Below are 18,018 nucleotides of genomic sequence, written 5' to 3'. Positions count from 1 at the left end.
GAGCGTTGGGGACCGCGCAGCTGCGGCGTGATGCTCCAGGAGCTCAAAAACCCCGAGGTGACTTGGGACATGCAGAGCAAGTAACGGTGCACGGGACATGCTGCGAGGCATGGCGGCACCCGTGCAATGCCTGTGCGATGCAATGCTGGGTCAGGATCCGAGCAGGGGCTCTTGCCAGGCCCCGCTGCACTGCAGGACACGTGCTCCCAAACCCACCCTGGCACGCTCGTGGGCGAAGGCCCAGCGTAGCCAGATCAGGTCAGTTTGAAGGTACTCCCTAATGGACTTCAGCCAAGCAAACATGGTACCATACAGTATCGAATAATTTTAAAAGTTAAAATAGTTTATTGCTGTTCTTTGTAGAAATGCACTTAACTTACATCGTCTGTTCTCTTCCTTTATTTGGCTGCTGGATTATAGGCATAAAAAGGTTAAGTTTACCCATTTGTTCAACGACATAACACCTTTTTCTCTTTTGCTCCACTCATGATATTCTCCTAAGCTTCGCTGGCCAACAGCCCCAAATCTCTTTTACATAAATACTGTAAATGTCTCCATAGGTTGCAGCATTGTAACAAAAGATCTACCAAAGTAGACAAAATGTTCGGTATTCTTGGTTGGTTTTTTGCATTTAAAAATATACCTAAATTTGAGATAATCTTAACAGAGTAACAATTACAATAAGAAAATAGTACAGTGCGTTGACTAAAGGAATATTCTGCTCTCCCTTCAAGCCAATATTCCCTTTTGCATGTTGAAGTGATTCAGCAATTACTTAAGAACTTTTACCTACATACAATAATTTAGTAAAATGAGAATTAAACAAGGCAGATACTTACTACTATTCTTCTGTCTGCAATTCACAGCTCATGCGAATAAAATCGCAATAAATATTAAAAAATAGTTTTTCTTTTTCTTTTGTTTTTTTTTCTGTAAGGCATCTCTGAGTATTACGAAGTTTTTGTACAACCAAAAAATAAGATTGCTTTTTTCCATGTTCTCCGAGTACCTCTGTACCTCAACAGTAAATAAGAGGATTGCAGGTTTGATGAGGAAGGAAGGCTGACGGGGCAGATGGGGTAGGGGCGGAAAGAAGACCACGGGTGATGGAAGCAGACTGCGATGTGTGCAAGAATCTGTAGTTTTCCTGTGAAACATTTCAGTCACTTTTAGAACATCTTCAAGACAGTATCTGTCCAGATTGGAAAAAAAAAACAACCCAAAACTTACCAGAAGTCCATTTTCATAAGCACAGTCAGACTGCAAGGGTTTGGGTTTGCCCGTAACACTATAAATAGCTTAGGTATTGATATGAACCTACATAAAGGGGATAAAGGGGTGGGGTGATTTTTTTTCTTTTTTTTGTTTTGTTTCTTTTATTGTTTTTTTTTTTTGTTGCTTTTGTTGTCCTAGTCGTATCCTTCCATTGTAAAAGATTGTCCTAGGTGGCGAAGGCGCGGGCAGGGCCCTTACTGCATGCGGTCGGGCTGCAGCTGTTGGGGCTGGTACTGCACGAAAGCGGTGGCGGGCGCCGCGGGGTTGCTGGCGGTGATGGGAGGCTGGACTGCGCCCGTGTAGCCGTATCCCACAAAGCCGGCAGCAGGGGAGGCAGCGTAGGGGTACTGGTCGTAGGCAGCGGTGGTGTACTGGGAATAGGCTTGGCTGGCGGCGGTGTAGTCGATGTAGGGAGATGTGATGGACTGCACAGGGGTAGGGATCACCACGCTGGGCTGGATGATAGCTTGGGGGTAAACATAGTGAGGCGTGAGTCTGTGGAGGCAAAGGGAGAGAGTCAGCGAGGGCTGGGCGCCCTCCAGCCTGCATGTCCCCCTCCTTCCTCCCCAAATTCATGTGCATCAGCCACAGAAACGGTGCTGCCCAGCAGTGCTGCCCTCGAGCGAGGGGTGCTGCTCGGGGTGGAGGGAATGAAAAGCAAAACACCCCTAGACCCCAAGGGTGGAAGTAGTGCAAGGTGAAGCATGGACTGCAAGAACGGACACGCGCCCTGGTCTCCATGTCTTCTATCTCCCACTATCCAGGCTGCTGGCCCCCAAAATAACCTCCCTGGATGGCCTTGACACAAATAACCTGCCTGACTGGCTCGCCATATCTCCCTGGCCCCCACATGCCCTGCCTGTCCCTGCCAGCGCTGGCAGCCTCCTGTATCCTCCAGGTCCACGCTCCCCTCCACTGCTTAAACCCCAGTGGAGGCTCCTGAGGACCCCGGCTTGCTCCTCCGCTCGTCCCATCAGGGTAGCGTCCCACCAGGGATGACCACTGTCCCCGGGCACAGCCACGGGCCTTCCAGCTTGCCAGCTGTTATCAGTTACTACACATTTAAGCCTATGTTTCCATAACACTGGATGTTTAGGGCAATGCTACAGGGTGTTTGTTGTAAAACATGAGATATTAATTCTGGTTTTCTTCCCTTCAGCAACACTCCTCAGTAGCGACTGTGCCAGCAGCCCCCGGCCTGGCAGCGATGCTCCTGTGCCCATGAGCTTTTACATCCAGGCTCTGCAGCCAGCCGGCCCCCGGCATTTCCTCTGCCCTTTCGATGCAGGTCCTAAAGCGTTGCATTTCACCAGCCAGTTTGCCCCTGCCCCAAGGTAGCTGTGCTGCTGAGAGGAATTTAACACCACCACAGTCAATTAAAGTCCATAGACTGAAAGATCCTCAAGATGATTAATGCAAGATTGTCCACTAATTTGCTAGAAACTGCTAATGAGGAGGAAAGAAAAAAAAAAAAACGGCAGCAAAATGAAAGGGCTATATTTTCCAAAGGGCTCACAACAAGTCAGGCCTCAAACAAGAGCAAAAACTGTGCAAACCTGAAGGTTTAGGTCATCCACACAAACTGCCATGAGCCAGACAAAAATGGGCAATTACACATCAACTGCAGAGCGCAAACGATATCTGCCTGCACAGCCCTCGGCAGCAGAGAGCCCCACTGTCTGCAGGCTTCACAGATTTGGGGCTTGTTTAAGAAACAGGGGGGTGCAGACTGTCACCAGCAAACGGCACGTGACCACTGAAAGATCAGACACACGTGCATCAAAAAGTGCATGCTATGGAAAAGGTCCCTTTGGCCAGCTGCTTGCTGAATCACATAAGGCAACAGCACAAACCAAAAGCCATCCTCTGGAGAGCTCGTTCCACCCTGCCCCCAAACCCAACTCATTTTGGCAAACAAAAAAAAAACCAAGGTAAAACTCTGCAGAGAACTTATGCAGATTCAAATATTTTGGGGATTTTTGTGTGGATGTGTGTGACAGCACATTTTCAAACACGACCACTTTTAAAAGCCTCCCACAGACTTTTCACAAGACACAGGCCTGTATGTGCCTAAACTGCTCTTTAGAGCCGAGCTCAGCTGCTTGGGGAGAGGATATCTTGCCCACTCGTCCATCTGATCTCCAGGGCTGGAAACCCCAGCAGACTCACCACGCTGCCCAGCAGCGGGAGCTGGTGCTCTGGTGCTCCACGGGGACTCGCAGCCAGGGACTGGACACTTCTGCTGGATGGGTCACTGGCCACCCTCGTTCCACCCAAGTGTCTGTCCTAGGTCTCAGCCACCACCTACAACATACTGGGCTCCACCTGGGGCTGGTCCCTCTGATCCAGCAGTTATGGGGCTGTTCCCATTTGCTTTACAACCAGCACTGGATGGTTTAATCTGCTCTTCAGGTAGGAGAAAGGCTTCTCACAAACCAGTGCTCATCTGAACTGAGTTTTCTCTTGTTTTCCCACTCACATATGCACTTTGGTTTTTCTTGAGGCAATTTGCATGATAAGAGAATGATTGTTCTCCTCCTCCCCCACAGCAACACAGCCTCCGAAATCAGGGTCCTTAGACATAACGAGGCCATCCCCAGAGGAGCAGCACCGGGAGGATGGACGGTGGAGAGCAGCACCTCAACCTTTGGCTGATTAAGTGCAAGACCATCTCCAGAGGCCAGAGCCATCCATCCCTAGCGTAGTGCAGAGAGAGGGACCTCACAGCCCTTCCGTCCATAAACGCACCATACCCAATATCACCCTGTGACTAAGAAGAATGAGATGAGGTGGCAGAAATTCACTGAATCACTTCTGGTTTAGCTCTGATCTAAACCGAGTCCAGCATGGCTGAATTAGAGCTAGAGCTTATGCACCAGTTCAGACCAAGGGCACTTAACATCATGCACTCGCATCAGGCAGCAGCAGCAGCCTCTTCCAAGGAGCTGGGCCTAGTCCCAACCCAGAGGTTCCTCACGCTTGGTCATCAGGGGTTTGTTTTGTTTCATTTTGTTTTAAATAACGCAGAGATGCAATACTGCTCTCTTGGCCTGCCAGGGTCTGGGGAAAGGCTCCGCAGAGGCACCCCCAGGCACTGGCCCATGCAGCCGCTGGGGGCAAGATGAGCAGACCCCACGCATGCCTCTTGCTCTACCCCCTCATAAATCGGCAGCTCGGACAACAGCCTGCATCCCAGATTGGTGACGGATGCTCTGGCGTCCTGTCGCTTCTCCCTACATGTGGGGAGTCCCACTACTGGGCTTCCTGCTACTCCAGGGCTTGATAAAGTCAAAGCCACTCCACAAATGCAACAAAAAACAAATGCACAATCCTCACGCTCAGGACTCACTAAAAAACACCCACCAGCAGGAGCAGAGGAGGAGCCTGCACTTTTCTTGCACACAGGCATTCAGCCTGTGTCTGCAAAATGACCAGGAGGATGGTCCAAGAGCCTGGTCCAAGAGCCTCCAAGCAATCCAGCCTGAGCATCATCCTGTTTGAGCAGCTCCGCAGGTCACCCCCCGATGTCCCTTGCCGCCACCCAACTGCTCTTTGGAGCTGGCACGCCCCATGCGGGGGACGTGGCTGTGTGCGGGGCTGTCAGGGTGAGCGCACGCTCCCAGCTCATCCCCAAGAAATTCTGCACGTCGGCTTTGCTTTCATGTACACAGCTCCTCCATCGCAGCTCCCACGGTGTGCTCCAGAGAGACAGCAAATCTGCAACATCCTGCACTACTTTTTTTTCTCAGCAAGGAAAAATTCCAGCTCTTCAATGCTACTTTGAATAAAAAGCACCATTAGCTAGGAAGACAATAAGTACTCCTGTACTCTGTTTCCAGAAATACATCCTGGCCCAATGCATACACAAGCGCACATCACACACCATAGTTTACTGCACTAGAAAATCACACTCAGCAACTCCAGAATCTGCTTCTGTGTAAAAGGGAAGGTTCTTTTGGTCTGTGGCGTTTTAATAATTTAGCTAGAAATTTCAATCAAGATATTATGCAGTTTGGACTTCTGAATTAGGTGGACAGATGGCAACTCATTGATCAAAACAAAACACACAACCCAAAGTAAGGTCACTTTGATGACTTGCAGCTACAAACAAAACAAAACAGTGCAGTACAATGAAGTTCTCTGCTGGCTACGTTTAGCATCCACAGAAAGTCTTAAAATATTTCCCCCTCTTCCATTATTTCTGAAGAAGACCTTTCAGGGAAAAAAAAAGCTCTTTTGGAGTTCTTTTTCTAGAAATCAGCAAACTCTAATCTGAATTTCTACAGAATGAGTCACATCTGTGTTTTAAGATGCCTTTCCCTTCCTCCCTCCCTGCAGTTTTCCTCCGTCCCCCACGATGGGCCCTGCCAGCCAGAAGAGAACTTCATCTAGAATACACACAATGTGATTATAAAACGTCAACCAGGTGATCAGCCATTGCCACCACACATCAAAGTCATCCCGTGAACAGCAGACGTACGAGATGCTTATGGCGTTACGATTAATCGCGGGCAAAGGCCACAAAATGCAACGAGCATGATCAAACCTAAGTCTAGAGCCAGCGGTGGCCGCAGGAGGGACTCGGGAGGGCCGTCACAGTGCAGGAGGGCAGCCGGGACCGCCACGCTAGCCCACGTTCCTAACTACGTGGCACCATGCCACGCTGCCCCGGCAGCCAAAATTGAAAGACACAGAACAAAAGAGATGGTTACAGAGCCATTGGCAGAGCAGACGCAGGCTCGGCTTCTGCTTTTGCTGTGTAAAATATGAAGGACAGAACAAAAGGAGCCCGTTTTTGGTGCAGTCCTGGGTGGAGATGTTCAAATGCATCAGGTGAGGCTTGTGGCTACCAGCACCCTTGGCTCCCGGGAGGTGCTGCCTGCTGAAAGAGCGGACTTTTTAAAACCTGCCGTCGCCTGGCTCTCCCTGCTGCACTGGCAGGGCTGCCGGGGGCAAGCTGCAGGGCAGGGGTGGCTGGCGCGCAGCCGCAGCCCCAAGGACAGCCAGGAAGAAGGGACAAGTCAGATGGCCATGTGTCCCACACCTCTTCCCAAATGGCAAGGAAGAGGAATGAGCTAATGAGGCCCTCTCCCTCGTCTGCAGCTCTATCTGGCAGAGCTCATCTCGGAGGCACTTTATATATTTGATTATTTTATACCAGATTTACACCTAAAATGTGTTTTAGCTGCACTTTCTCGGCTCTCTCCCACCCTGCAGGACTTCCTACACATGAGCCATGAGCAGCTCCTGCAAGCTGCACGGGTCTGGGAGAGCAGCGAGCACGAGTTCCTGATCCCCTTGATCTCTGCCAGCCACGCTGGGAGCTGGTTTCGCTGCTTCTGGAGAGGTGGGAGACAACTGCAACCCTCTGTCAAGAGGGACACAGCATCACACAAACACTTGGGAAACAAGGAGGGGCACACGGCTCTTGGCAGCCTCACAGAGATCAGCACACAAATGCCACCGCCACGACCAGCCTTTTATTCCTTGAAGAATAAAAGAAACAGAGCCTTTTGTGTCTGCCAGTGAAGGCACAAATTCTGGCATTTGACCCCAGGAATTTGGCCTCCATTTCCACTAGAGTTGACCCACTAGCTGCTACAGGGACACCCACACTGCCGCAACATGTGATGGCAGGCGGTGCTGGGCTTCAGTGGGTAGGTGGTACTGCAGAACGAGCTGAGCATAGCCACAGCTGTCCATGACAGCAACATGAAAACTACCTCTGGTGAAGTAACACCTCCAACCACAGCCTGGATGACAGATCTGAAGATGTATTTTGAAGTGGGTTCACGAGTTTAAGAGCACCAGACAGAAGCTGCTCTGGGAAGCACACCCCAGCAACACCAAGGAATGCAGCAGCAGTCCAGGAGCTCTACGCTTGCATTAGCAATGCTGCAACACCGCCTCGGAGTTGGTGATGCACAGACACATCCTGATGTAACTCACACCCCAAGAACATCACTCCTGAAGAACACTCCCAAGCCAGCAAGCACTCACCTCGTGGAGCCACTTCAAGTAAACCTGTGTGGAGTGGTGGCAGGCTTGGCAATACGTATCATAGGGGCCCCAGCCACAATGACAGGCTGTAGAAACGTGAGAAAATCAGGTCCTGTTTCCAAATCCAGTCATGATGAGGAGGGGCTACAGGCTGGAGCATGGCCAGGGCAGTCCCTGCCTGCCAACAAGGACTCTTGCTCCGGGAGGAGATCACATAGAGTTTATCCACCAGCACTTTGGTGCAGATCAGGACATTTGTTGTGCCCCGACCACTCCACCATCCATCGTCATTCACTGACACAGGTTGGGCTTCAACCACTCACATGACAAAACTCCGAATCCTGAAATGTCCCTACTAAAGCTGATTTAAACATGCATCGAAACGTCAATGGCTTCTGCCTCATCAGCCAGCTATCTCAGCCAGCTCAAAGTAAGACAAGGATGAACTCTGCAGCTCCATGGTACAGTATTTATCCTCACCTACTACAATATGACACAAACGAGCAAACCAACCAACATAATTTCTGCTCATCTTGTAACTAATTTGCCTGTCTGTCTTCTACTCATCCTCCTCCAGCCCTCTCAGAAGAGTTACACAGCAGCCTGTGCAAACAGGTACATGACTGGGTTTCCTGCTTCCCTGTTGGGACCAGTCATCACCACACTGGTGGCAATCACCAAGGAACAACCTGCTGCAACAGACTGTCCCAGGCTGGAATCAGTACAAGAGAAAATGTGAGTATATTGCAGGATTCAGTGATAACCTCTGCTGGTTGCTGAGCCTACCAAAACCATTGCTCAAGAAACACAAATGCCAACTTAAGGGTACAAGAGCAATCCATGATTTCACTTTATTTTCATTTTGGTAGGAGAGAGAAAATGTAAGGAACAGGAGGCACTGCAGTAGCTGAGAACCTGTCATAGCCCAGCAATGTCCTCATTTTACAGTGTTAGCACATCTTGACTTCATGATGCAACAAACTAATGGCCCATAGCGGAGGAAGGTGGATCCCACAAAAACAAGTAAAAAGAAATGCCATCTACACCCTCCCCCTTAGCCGGTGCAGAGGTGTGGGGAAAAAACCAAAAGAAATAAAAAAAAAACCAACCAAAAGAGGTTGCAGACCAAAGATCTAATCCTTTTTCTCAGCTTAACCAAGAGTCCGAGATCAACATGCTGAGCAACACCACGAGTTAGTCAGGCTCGACAATTTACAGCTTTATCCTCTGCATCTTGCTTCCCCCACACCCAAAGGAAAAAGGAAAAAAAAATAATCCCAAACAAAGGCATGTTGGGCCAGACCAAAAATAGTTTTGGAGAAGCAGGCTGAAAAACACTCAGGTAGCAGGAGATAACATCTGCCTGAAATGAGAGCCATCTGGCACCAAGGAAAAAGCCACATGGAAGTTTATCCGCAACTAGTCAGCTATCCAGAGAAGGAAAAACCCCTCCCCTTTCGAGTTATCAGCACAGCCAAAACAGAAGTGAACTGACAGAAGAAACAGAAAATGCTTCACAGCAGTGCACTACAGGAGCCTGAGTCCTTCAGCATCAGTGTGAGAAACCCAGGAGGATGCTAGATTCATCCTGCCCACGGAGGAGGAAAACCAGAGGCTCTGACAGATTAACCCAGGGAGCCCCAGGAAGTCTGCCTTTAACTAAACTTTCCGATTTTCTTCTGCAATTTGGAGAAAACCAAAGGCTGCAGAAACATCTCTAAAGTCTTCTCAAGTACCTGACAAGTTTTGGCATAATATATATTAAATTGACTACTTTCAACTGGTTCCATTTTTTAACAGACTTCCTTTCTTTACACATGATTCCTTCCACTGACTTTTAATTAAAACCATCCACACATTTGATTTATCAAAAACTTTCTGGAAGAGATGAAGTATTTTGAAGTAAAATGCTTTAGCTATGGAAGAAGCAATGAAATACCTATTTTTGATAAAAGAAAGACTACACTGATAAAACAAGTAATTTCTCAGCCAAGAAAGAAATTCCATTTTAAGAGTTTCAGTGATCTCTGCTGCCACTTGTGCCTTTGCTGTTCTAGAGCGTCTAAGACATCTCTCTCCACACCTTCCCTCAAGCCGGAATCACAGGGAGGGGCTGTGAGCCTGCCCCCGGCATGGCTTTCCCAGCCTCCGCTGCTTTGGCCGGAGCAGAGCCAGCAGCAGCTCAGCTATGACACAGGAGAGCTGAAATGCTAAAAGCTGGCAACAGGGAAATTGCAGGGGACAGTACGATCCTGTTTACAGGATTTAGAGACCGAGAAATAGGAGACTCAGTTTTAACTCTGAGGTTCACGACTTTTCATCTTTTGTGATCATAGAGTATATTTAGCTCTGGTATGTAGCCTGCTCCCATCTGTGGGGAACAAGTTCTTCATATAAATCATATTTAGAAGTGACCCAGTGTCCTTGCTACCAAATTATCAGCACAACAACTGTCTAGTTGCCTCGCTGGTGTCCTCAACTCAGAGGCAGGCTGGTCAGAGCTGCATTTATCATTTGAATTACTGGGCATGCGTTTAATACTACAGAGTTAGGGACCAGTATGCCAACAGCTGCGCAAAGGAAAGATGAGATCAAGTACAAGCTGGACTGCTCTGAAAATTCAGACGCGTGCATCAATCTGCCACATTGGGACTACGTGGCACCAGCCAGGTCAGAATAGGAGAATTTTGCATCTGCCACTCCCCAGCTCCTGCAATGAGGGGAAAGGACTTAGGTCTTTGCTGCTAAAGAGGCTACTCTTGCGCTTGTGAGGATGAAGAGCGAATCCACCAAAGGCAATAGAATCACGCAGAGAAGACGGCACAACTCGAGTCCTGTGCTGTAAAGACAAAGCTAGAGCCAGCTCAGCCTGGCTCTCCATCACACACAGGCCTGTGCCCTGACTGCACTGGAACGGCACATGGCACCCTTCACCCAGAGCCTGTCCCCTGCAAAAGGTCTACTACTGCCTTGAGCTTGGCACACCATTTATGTAGCCGAGTGTAAGGTCAGTATATCAGACCATGCTCTCCTTTTGTATTGTTCTACAGGCCTATACTAGATGCAGGACACGAGCAAATTGTGTCCCAAACCAAAACGAATTGTATACCAAGCCCTTGGGTCCGATACCAGCATTTGCCACCTTGAAGTAGATGCTCAAGAAAGTTCGCAAAGCCATCTGACCTGCTTATAAATACATGTCTACTCTTAAAAAAAAAAGAAAAGAAAAAAAGGAGCTCTTTCTGACTGGCAAGCATTTGGTCTGAATAGTGGTAACCATGCCTGAGAACTAGCAGCTGAAGCCATTTGGAAAATGGATTTGAATGTTTCTTAGGAAATCCCCCCCCCCAAAGCTTTCATGTTACTGGCACAGGATAAACAACAGGTGCCGGGTGTGCCATCCCCACGGGAGCCGCCTGGGAGCGGCAGAGCGGGCCGGGGTCCTGCAGCGGGCCAGCTCTGGTAAGTGGTGCAATAGGAAGTCGGAGCACGGGGGATGCCAGCTGACAGAGGCTGAGCAGAGCAAGGCCGGCGCGCGCCGTTTTAGAAGCATAACCACAGAAAAGATGAAAGTTTGTTTCCTTTTATTTTTAACCCAATAGAGAAGTTTTAAGGATAAACAGCTGCGAGGGAGGGTGGGCTGACACAAAGAGGGACTTTCTTCACTTCCTAACTGCAGCAGCATCAATGCATGAAATTTCAAACTCAAAGAGATTTAACTCTTTCCGATGCTGCCTGAGACCAAATGCGGGCCAGTCAGGGGGCCGCCAAAATAAGCAACTACACAAGGATGGGCAGCGGCGTCTCTGGAGCCATGACATCCAATGTGCAGATATGGAAAGAGCTGAATCCTGCTGCAAGACAGCTATACATTTCCAAGAGCTCAGTCACTTAGTCACTGGTAGATCTCCCACACAGATAGCTCCTTCGCTGAGGCACAGCCACAGGAATGCATCTGCCATACGCTGCTCGTGTCCAGAGCAGCAAGCACGGCTGCGAAGAGGAAAACTAGGGAATCCCCGTTCCTTGCACAGGCTCAAGCCTGTCTCGAGCACTGGAGTTGCAGAGAACAGGACCAAGAGAGGGGCACCAAGCAGCTCCACCACGTCACCATGTACTGCTGGTCAAGTGGTCTACACAGTTGCTCCTAGCAGCTTCCAAGAAGTTTCATACGTTTCTCAAAATTTCTTAAAAGGGACACTGCTGCAGTAAGAGACAGCTCCATTTGGAGAGAGAGAGGGTCTCCCCCTTCTCTGATGGCGTAAGCGCAGCTCTGTGCCAGCCGGTAGCTACAGGGACACACTGTGGCATTGCCAGCTGCCTCCAAGCAAAGCGCAGTCTGTAAGCTCCAGGCTAAGCTCCCAGGCCTAACGCTGCTTCCCTAAACTCAGAAGCCAGATCTCCAAGTCACCCTGACACAGACGCATCCTTTGCCTTGCATTACTGTTAAGATCTCTGGTTACGACAATCTAGAGACTATTTTTCCAAAGAGGATTTACTACCGACTCCGTGCTGTCTGCTGTGCAAGTACCTCCCCTGCCAGGACAGCAGGAGGAAGGAGAGAGGCTCTTCATGGTTTCTCTTTCTGTTCCGCATACCCCAGGCAATATTTACAGCTGCATTTGGGTGCCTGGGGCTGGGGGGGGAAGCCTTCAGTTTATAAATAATCCTCACTGATGTTTGGGTAATTTTCATAGTTTCCATTCATTTCAGGTTTCACCAAAACCTGCATTTTGTGGCTTGACAGCTGGAACGTGACTGGCTGGCTTTCTCTTATTTAACTGCCTAGCAGTTAATGGGTTGTTCATTCATTTCTTCCTTGCCAAGTCCAGCTTGCACACCTAGTACCCCGTGTCCCATAACAATCGTCTTTTGGAAACCACATGCCAACCCCTGGGCACAAACACTTTGCAGAGACAGGAACTGCAAGAGCGAGAACAGGGCAGCGTCTTACACCGTGGGCAAAGCAGACGAGCCACTGAGCTTCATTTGGGGAAAGTCAGGATCTGCTCCACACGGTGCAGAGCAAATGGACAACAGCAATTCGATGAAGCTTCCAAAGACAGACAGACCCTGATAAACTCCTCATCTATCCTCAAATCCCACAGAGGGCCAAGGAAATTGTGCGTTCCAGGGAATGTAAGAGTGGAGCCTGGCAGGCTCTTAATTTTGTTGGTCTACTGATGCGGCGAAGAGGGAACTGGCAGCCCAGCTCCGTTGCCTGACTGAGCACCTGATGCTTTGCTCAGAAGCCACAGAGCAGCCCTAGTCGTGGCGCCCAGGTAAACTGCTCTACATTTTTCCAAACCCACATTTTCAGTGATTCTACTGCAGCGATGACTGAATGCAACGAAATTCTTGTTTACTGATGCTTGCAAATAATGATATATAATCCCCTTCCTCCAACCCTCCAGTCTCCTAGTTCCTGTCTCTTGGCAACTGATAAATAATTCATAGTGCTCTCTGCTGTATGTGCTAACTGCAGCTCTGCTTGTTTAATGATGAAACCAATACCTAAGAACTGGAACAGTAACTGTCTAGATCACAACGAACACACAGTCAGTTGATCCCACACTCCTCTGTATGTGAAACTAAAAGCAAACTGCTCAAAAAAGAAAAACTACGTTTTCCAGAGCTGCAGGGCTGTGGCCGCTGGGTAGGAACAGCACCCACAGGAACAGCAGATTATCTGCAAGAGGAACAGGCGTGCGCTGGCACTCCTGCCAACACGAGTTTAACGTGCTTCACCATTTTGCTCTTTTCTGTTAGCATGAGTGGAAAAACTCTTAACAGGCTGGTTTTATCGTCAACTTCTCTTGTGCACTCCTGTGCAATTTGGAAAGCCTCTGGGGTTCACATCTCAAAGGTACTGCTGCTGCCTGCTTTGGAGGCTAAGAAAGCTATTGTAGCTCCCATGCAAGGAGAGCTATTAAAAAGCAGCATCTTGTCTACAGAGACTACTGTGGCTCTTGCACCAAAAAAAAAGAGACTCTTCATTTCATGACAGATGTTCTTTGAGTCTTTCCAACAGAGCCGTAACCACTTAGGAAAACTGGCATGTTTGAACCGTACACAACACACGTACGCTGGGTGTGCACTATTGTGGCAACACAGTCTCTTACATCCATAAACTCATTGGAATGAGATTACCCAGGCAGTTGGCAACTGCAGCCATGAGGGCAGAGGAGTGAAAGTTTCTGTTTTGTTGTTAGCAGATTTTTTTTCTTTTAAAAAAACACCCCAAAAAAACATGAGCAGAGAGCAGGAAAGGGATGAAGTATTTCTGTTGACAAAGGCCAAAATCCCGTCTATTTATATTAGAGTCACACAAAACCCACAACAGAGCAGTGCTCAAAAGCTTTAAAAAATGCACCTACTTTCTTAATGCTCTTAGAAAATAATAATAAAAAACCCCTATCAATATTCACTTTCTGAAATGGTATTAAAAAAGAACTGCATCAATCATTAAACAGTTAAATGAAGGCAGTATGACAGTCACTATTGTTCTCGTGAAGCACACTTGTCTTTTGCCGAGCAGCTGCCAGATCCTATTAGATGTATAAAAAGAGGACTTTTCTAACCGAGTAGGGATGGTGTAAGCTATTGAAAACAGCAGACAAAAGCCCACTTTTGCAGACTATTCAAGCCTTGTGTAACATCTGTCCAAAATCAATTTTTGACCTAATGTTACTTTCATTAAGTAACAGACTTTGTTTCCAATGCAATTTGTTTTCTAGGATAAAACTGTATCCTAAGCATTATTACGTGGGAAACGGCACAGAGGAAGCAGAAGATCTTATTTGAGAAACACGAGAACAGAATTTGCTTAATTGTTTTGACACCTTAAGTACTATAATAGAGAAACTATTCTCCGTTTATTTGAATTCTTGTGAATTCTTGAAGTTGGCAAAGCAGCAAGAAATGCATTGAGTTTATTATGACTAAGATTTACTGAGGATAAAGGAGGATCTTTGGGAATTACATTAAAGCTGACAAATGCACAAAACTTCTGAAATCTTCACCAGAAATAAAGTACTCCAGACATTAACAACAGCTGTTGAAACTGTCCACTCTTGACAGCTAAGGTTTTTTTCACGCATTTTAAATAATGAGGAAGTTGATTCACGAATTTGATTTCAAACAGACTGTTAAGAAACATTTCCACTTACCCAAAGGGTCTCTGAATGAAGGCTGGATGTAGCTGCTGCACACCTATGGTAAAACCTAAAAAACCATTCAGAAAAAAAGAAATATTAATGAATGGCATCCATTTTACCATTCAACTCGTAAGATACATGCATAATTACACCTCGGACCACATGTACATGCATTTTATCCGCTATGCACGTAAGCAAATTCAGAGCCCCATTTAGAAGCAAGTTAATTTTAATATGCATACGTGATATGCACGATGACCAGACAGGAATTCAGATTAAGGAACAGTGTGAGAGTGCCGTTATTGAACGGACAATGGGGTATAATGCCTTAGTTTACACACTGGGTACTGTGGTCATTAAACCAACGGGGAGAATCATGACATGGATCTTACTGTTAATACCGACGTAACAAAGAGGATAACAGGGAAACAGATCAGCCATGGAAGAAAACAGCTTTAACTCAGTTATGTGAACTTAGGTGCCTAACACTAGTGTAACAGGTACGAGTAAGAAGGTACGGAAGAGGTAACTGGACTACACAGTGTCCTCAGTCAACAATCAGAACTACGAGGGATAAGCACACATCGTCAGATCAGATGAATCCAGCCTGAGTAACTTGTTTCCTTGTCTTACAAGTTATTCTAATAGAGAGAGATGCGATCTCCTGGATGCCTCACCAGTTTGAATACTCCTTGGTTTTGCTCCCAAATATGCCAGGTTCACATTTGCTTTCCTGCCATCAATGATGGGGTTTGGGTCTTTGCATGCTCTTTCAGCTGCAGCTCTGTCTGCCATGGTCACCTGGAATTAAGCACAGCCTTGTTTGTAGCAACAGCACTTTGTAAACATTCCAACAACAGGCACTAAGTAGAGTTTATTTATTGTTCTATTTTGAATCAGGAGCTAAACTCCGCTTCGTGCAGTCTCACTTGCCTAGCAAGATGGGAAGGGCTCCTGGGGACTCGATAGAAAAGAGGGCTCCCCTCTCGCCAAGTTGCTCCGTTGAGCTTACGCCAGTTGTTTTCCCTTGCCTTTCCACCTCCTCCCCCGTGCTTTTTTAAGAAGTTGGTGGAGCCAGTCCCAAAACTCCCCGAAGCAGAGGCAGTTCAGGGGAGCTGGCAGGCGAGGATCCGCGCTCCCCAAACACCCGCGATGCAGCGACCGAGGGCGGCACGGCGCGCCTCGCTGAAGCCCGCAAAGAAAGACGGCGGCGGGACCGGGGGAAGGAGGTGCTGAAACGAACGGCACGACCTCGGCCGGCACGGGGGGCTTTCCTCCCGGGGCCCCCCCACCCCAGCCTTTGTCGTGGCCGAGCCACCCCGCTCCCGCCCGCACCGAGCACAGCCTCCCCGGCCCCGGCAACCACCGCGAAGCAGCAGCGACGGGACGGGCGGCAGCACCGAGCCGCTCCGCAGCGGGGCAGCGCCCTGCCACCGGGGGGAGGGGGGTCCGCCGGCCCGGGGGCACCGCTGCCAGCCCCCTTCCCCGGGGCGGGTCGGGGGGGACAGCCCCGCCGCCCGTCACCGCGGCGCCCGGCCCGTCGGGAAGCGGAGCGGGGCGGGGGGAGACACACAGACACACGGAGCGGCACTTACAAAGCCGTATCCCCGGGATTTGCCGGTCTGCCGGTCGGTGATCACCACCGCCTCCTCGATGTCCCCGAAGACCTCGAAGTACTTCCTGAGGGAGGAGTCGGTGGTGTGGTAGGGCAGCCCCCCGACGAAGATCTTGGTGAAGGTGGTGTCCTTCTGCACGGTGTGCATGGTGCCGGGCGCGGCCGGCCGCAGCCGGCATCCACCCCGCGCCGCCGGCGACGAGAAGAAACACCCCCCCCTCCTCCCCCCCCCCCGAGCCCCCGCAGCGGCCGAAGGGAGCGGAGCGGCGGCTGGGTCCCGGGGGCCTACAGCCGGCTCATGGCCGCGCTTTGTCCCGGGAGCGCGGGCGGCGCCGCGCCCTCCCGCCGGTGCCGGTGAGTAGCGGCCGCCCGCCGCCGCCGCCGCCTTTGTAGGGCCGCGCCCGCCCCGCCCCGCCCCGCCGCCGCGCAGGGGCGCTCGGGGCGCGTAGTCCGGCACCGCGCCCGCCCGGGCACCCGCCGCGGCCCTGCCGGCGGGCGGCCCGGCCCTGGGGGCCGCGGGGGTCGGCGGTCAGCCCGCCTGCGGCCACGGGCCCCGGGCGCTGCCCCCGGCCCGGCGGCGGCGCTGCTGCCTCGACCCGCGGCCGCCTTGCCCACAGCGAGGCGGGGGGGGGGGGGGGGGGGGCCCGCAGGCGGAGGGGCCCCTGCGGGCATCGCGCTGGGGCCTGCAGACCCCCGGGGAGACGGGGGTGCCCTGCGGCCAGCCCCCCCAGTCTGAGCCTGGCCCGGCCTACAAGTCCCGGCGGCTCCCGGGCAGCCGCTACAAACCCCGCGGGCACGGCGGGGGGGGGGGGGGGGGGGAGGCGAGGGCACTGCTCCTGCGGGAGCCCGCCGAAGAAAACCGCCTCGAAAGAGGGTTTTTTTCGCCCCTCCTTTCCTCTTTTCAATTGCACAATAATCTCAACTGCAAGCGTTTAATCCCTGGCAGGTTCGGACACAGCGACAAAGCCATGAAGCGCTTTGCCAGCCTTTGTGGCACGCTGGGTGGCAAAGGCATGTTAGGAAGCCAAGGCAGGAGGAGGGATGGTCTTGAACCAAGTCAACAAGGAGGAATAGCCAGGGCTTTAAACACTAAACAGAGGTCCAAAGTATCTTTCTTAAGCATGTTCCTAAGCTTCCTGCTTCTCCACTGGAAACACGGACAACATCTATTTGTGCAGCCTGCCTTTGTGGGATAGGGATGCATTATTCCCATTTCCACTGGTAGTCAGCAATGGGGTTCCTCTCCACTGTCCCCCTTTTGCATTTTGTTCCCTCTAAGGATGGGCAGCTGATACAAGGGAGGCTGTGAAACGCCACTGCCTTTGATCTGACCTGCAGTTTTCAGCCCTGACTGGGAAAGCTGTGATTCAAACCTGGCAGTTACTGTAGTGCAGCCCCATGTCCAATACATGTACCCCTCCATTCGTAACTGCAGGAAAACAAAAGGTGAAAAGCTACTGGGTGCCTCAAAATCCACCCGTGGAGAACACTCCAATGGTGGAGTGCTTGCGATGCTTTAATTCCTCCCCTCCAACAACAGCTAGAGTCTGGAGTGTGGGAGAGGGTCCTAGAAATCATTTTTCATTCACAGTTTCCATCACCCAGAACCTCAGTAACTGCCCCTGTGCCTTAGGTTTATCTTGACTCTACAGGGTTATCATTTTGCAGAGAAAGAGAGAAGATTTTTTTGCCACATGACAAATGCAGAGGTAACATTTTAGCAAAAAAGCCAGTGAAGTTCTAAATCACCATCTACTTTGGCTTCTATACAGCAGGTTCAGACTCTACAGACATTTTTCTTTTACGGAGCCCACAGAGAAAAGCCAGTTATTTCAAGAGAAAGGAATGCATTAATGTCTGCACTCCATAGTTATTCATTAATATTTTTCTTGCACTGCTTCCATACTTCTAAACACCCTATGCTTCATAAAAGAAAGAGGGGGGGGGAAAGCCAAGGAAAGCCATTAAGCT

The 18,018-nt window shown here is 50.0% G+C and overlaps 1 protein-coding gene across 1 annotated transcript; it reads right to left on the bottom strand.

Annotated features, from left to right (window-relative positions):
* Window positions 1–322: 322 nt before the first annotated feature.
* Window positions 323–16,214, bottom strand: RBM38 (RNA binding motif protein 38). Its single transcript, XM_050907456.1, has 4 exons — window positions 16,028–16,214; window positions 15,110–15,233; window positions 14,445–14,499; window positions 323–1,770 (listed from the first exon to the last, which is right to left on the bottom strand). Exons 1-4 carry the CDS (start codon window positions 16,193–16,195, stop codon window positions 1,470–1,472), a joined length of 648 nt encoding a protein of 215 aa, XP_050763413.1. The 5' UTR covers window positions 16,196–16,214; the 3' UTR covers window positions 323–1,469.
* Window positions 16,215–18,018: the final 1,804 nt, after the last annotated feature.

The sequence above is a fragment of the Gymnogyps californianus genome, chromosome 17 (genome assembly GCF_018139145.2).
Source record: "Gymnogyps californianus isolate 813 chromosome 17, ASM1813914v2, whole genome shotgun sequence".
Lineage (NCBI taxonomy): Eukaryota > Metazoa > Chordata > Aves > Accipitriformes > Cathartidae > Gymnogyps > Gymnogyps californianus.
Note: the sequence above shows the minus strand (reverse complement) of the source record. Positions and strands in the feature narration are given on the sequence as shown.

Coding starts and splice junctions, on each gene's coding strand:
- RBM38 (XM_050907456.1), bottom strand. CDS start 16,195: ATGCACACCGTGCAGAAGGACACCACCTTCACCAAGATCTTCGTCGGG. Junction 15,234..16,027: donor AATCCCGGGGATACGGCTTT/GTAAGTGCCGCT, acceptor GCTTAATTCCAG/GTGACCATGGCAGACAGAGC. Junction 1,771..14,444: donor TTCATTCAGAGACCCTTTGG/GTAAGTGGAAAT, acceptor TTGCCTCCACAG/ACTCACGCCTCACTATGTTT.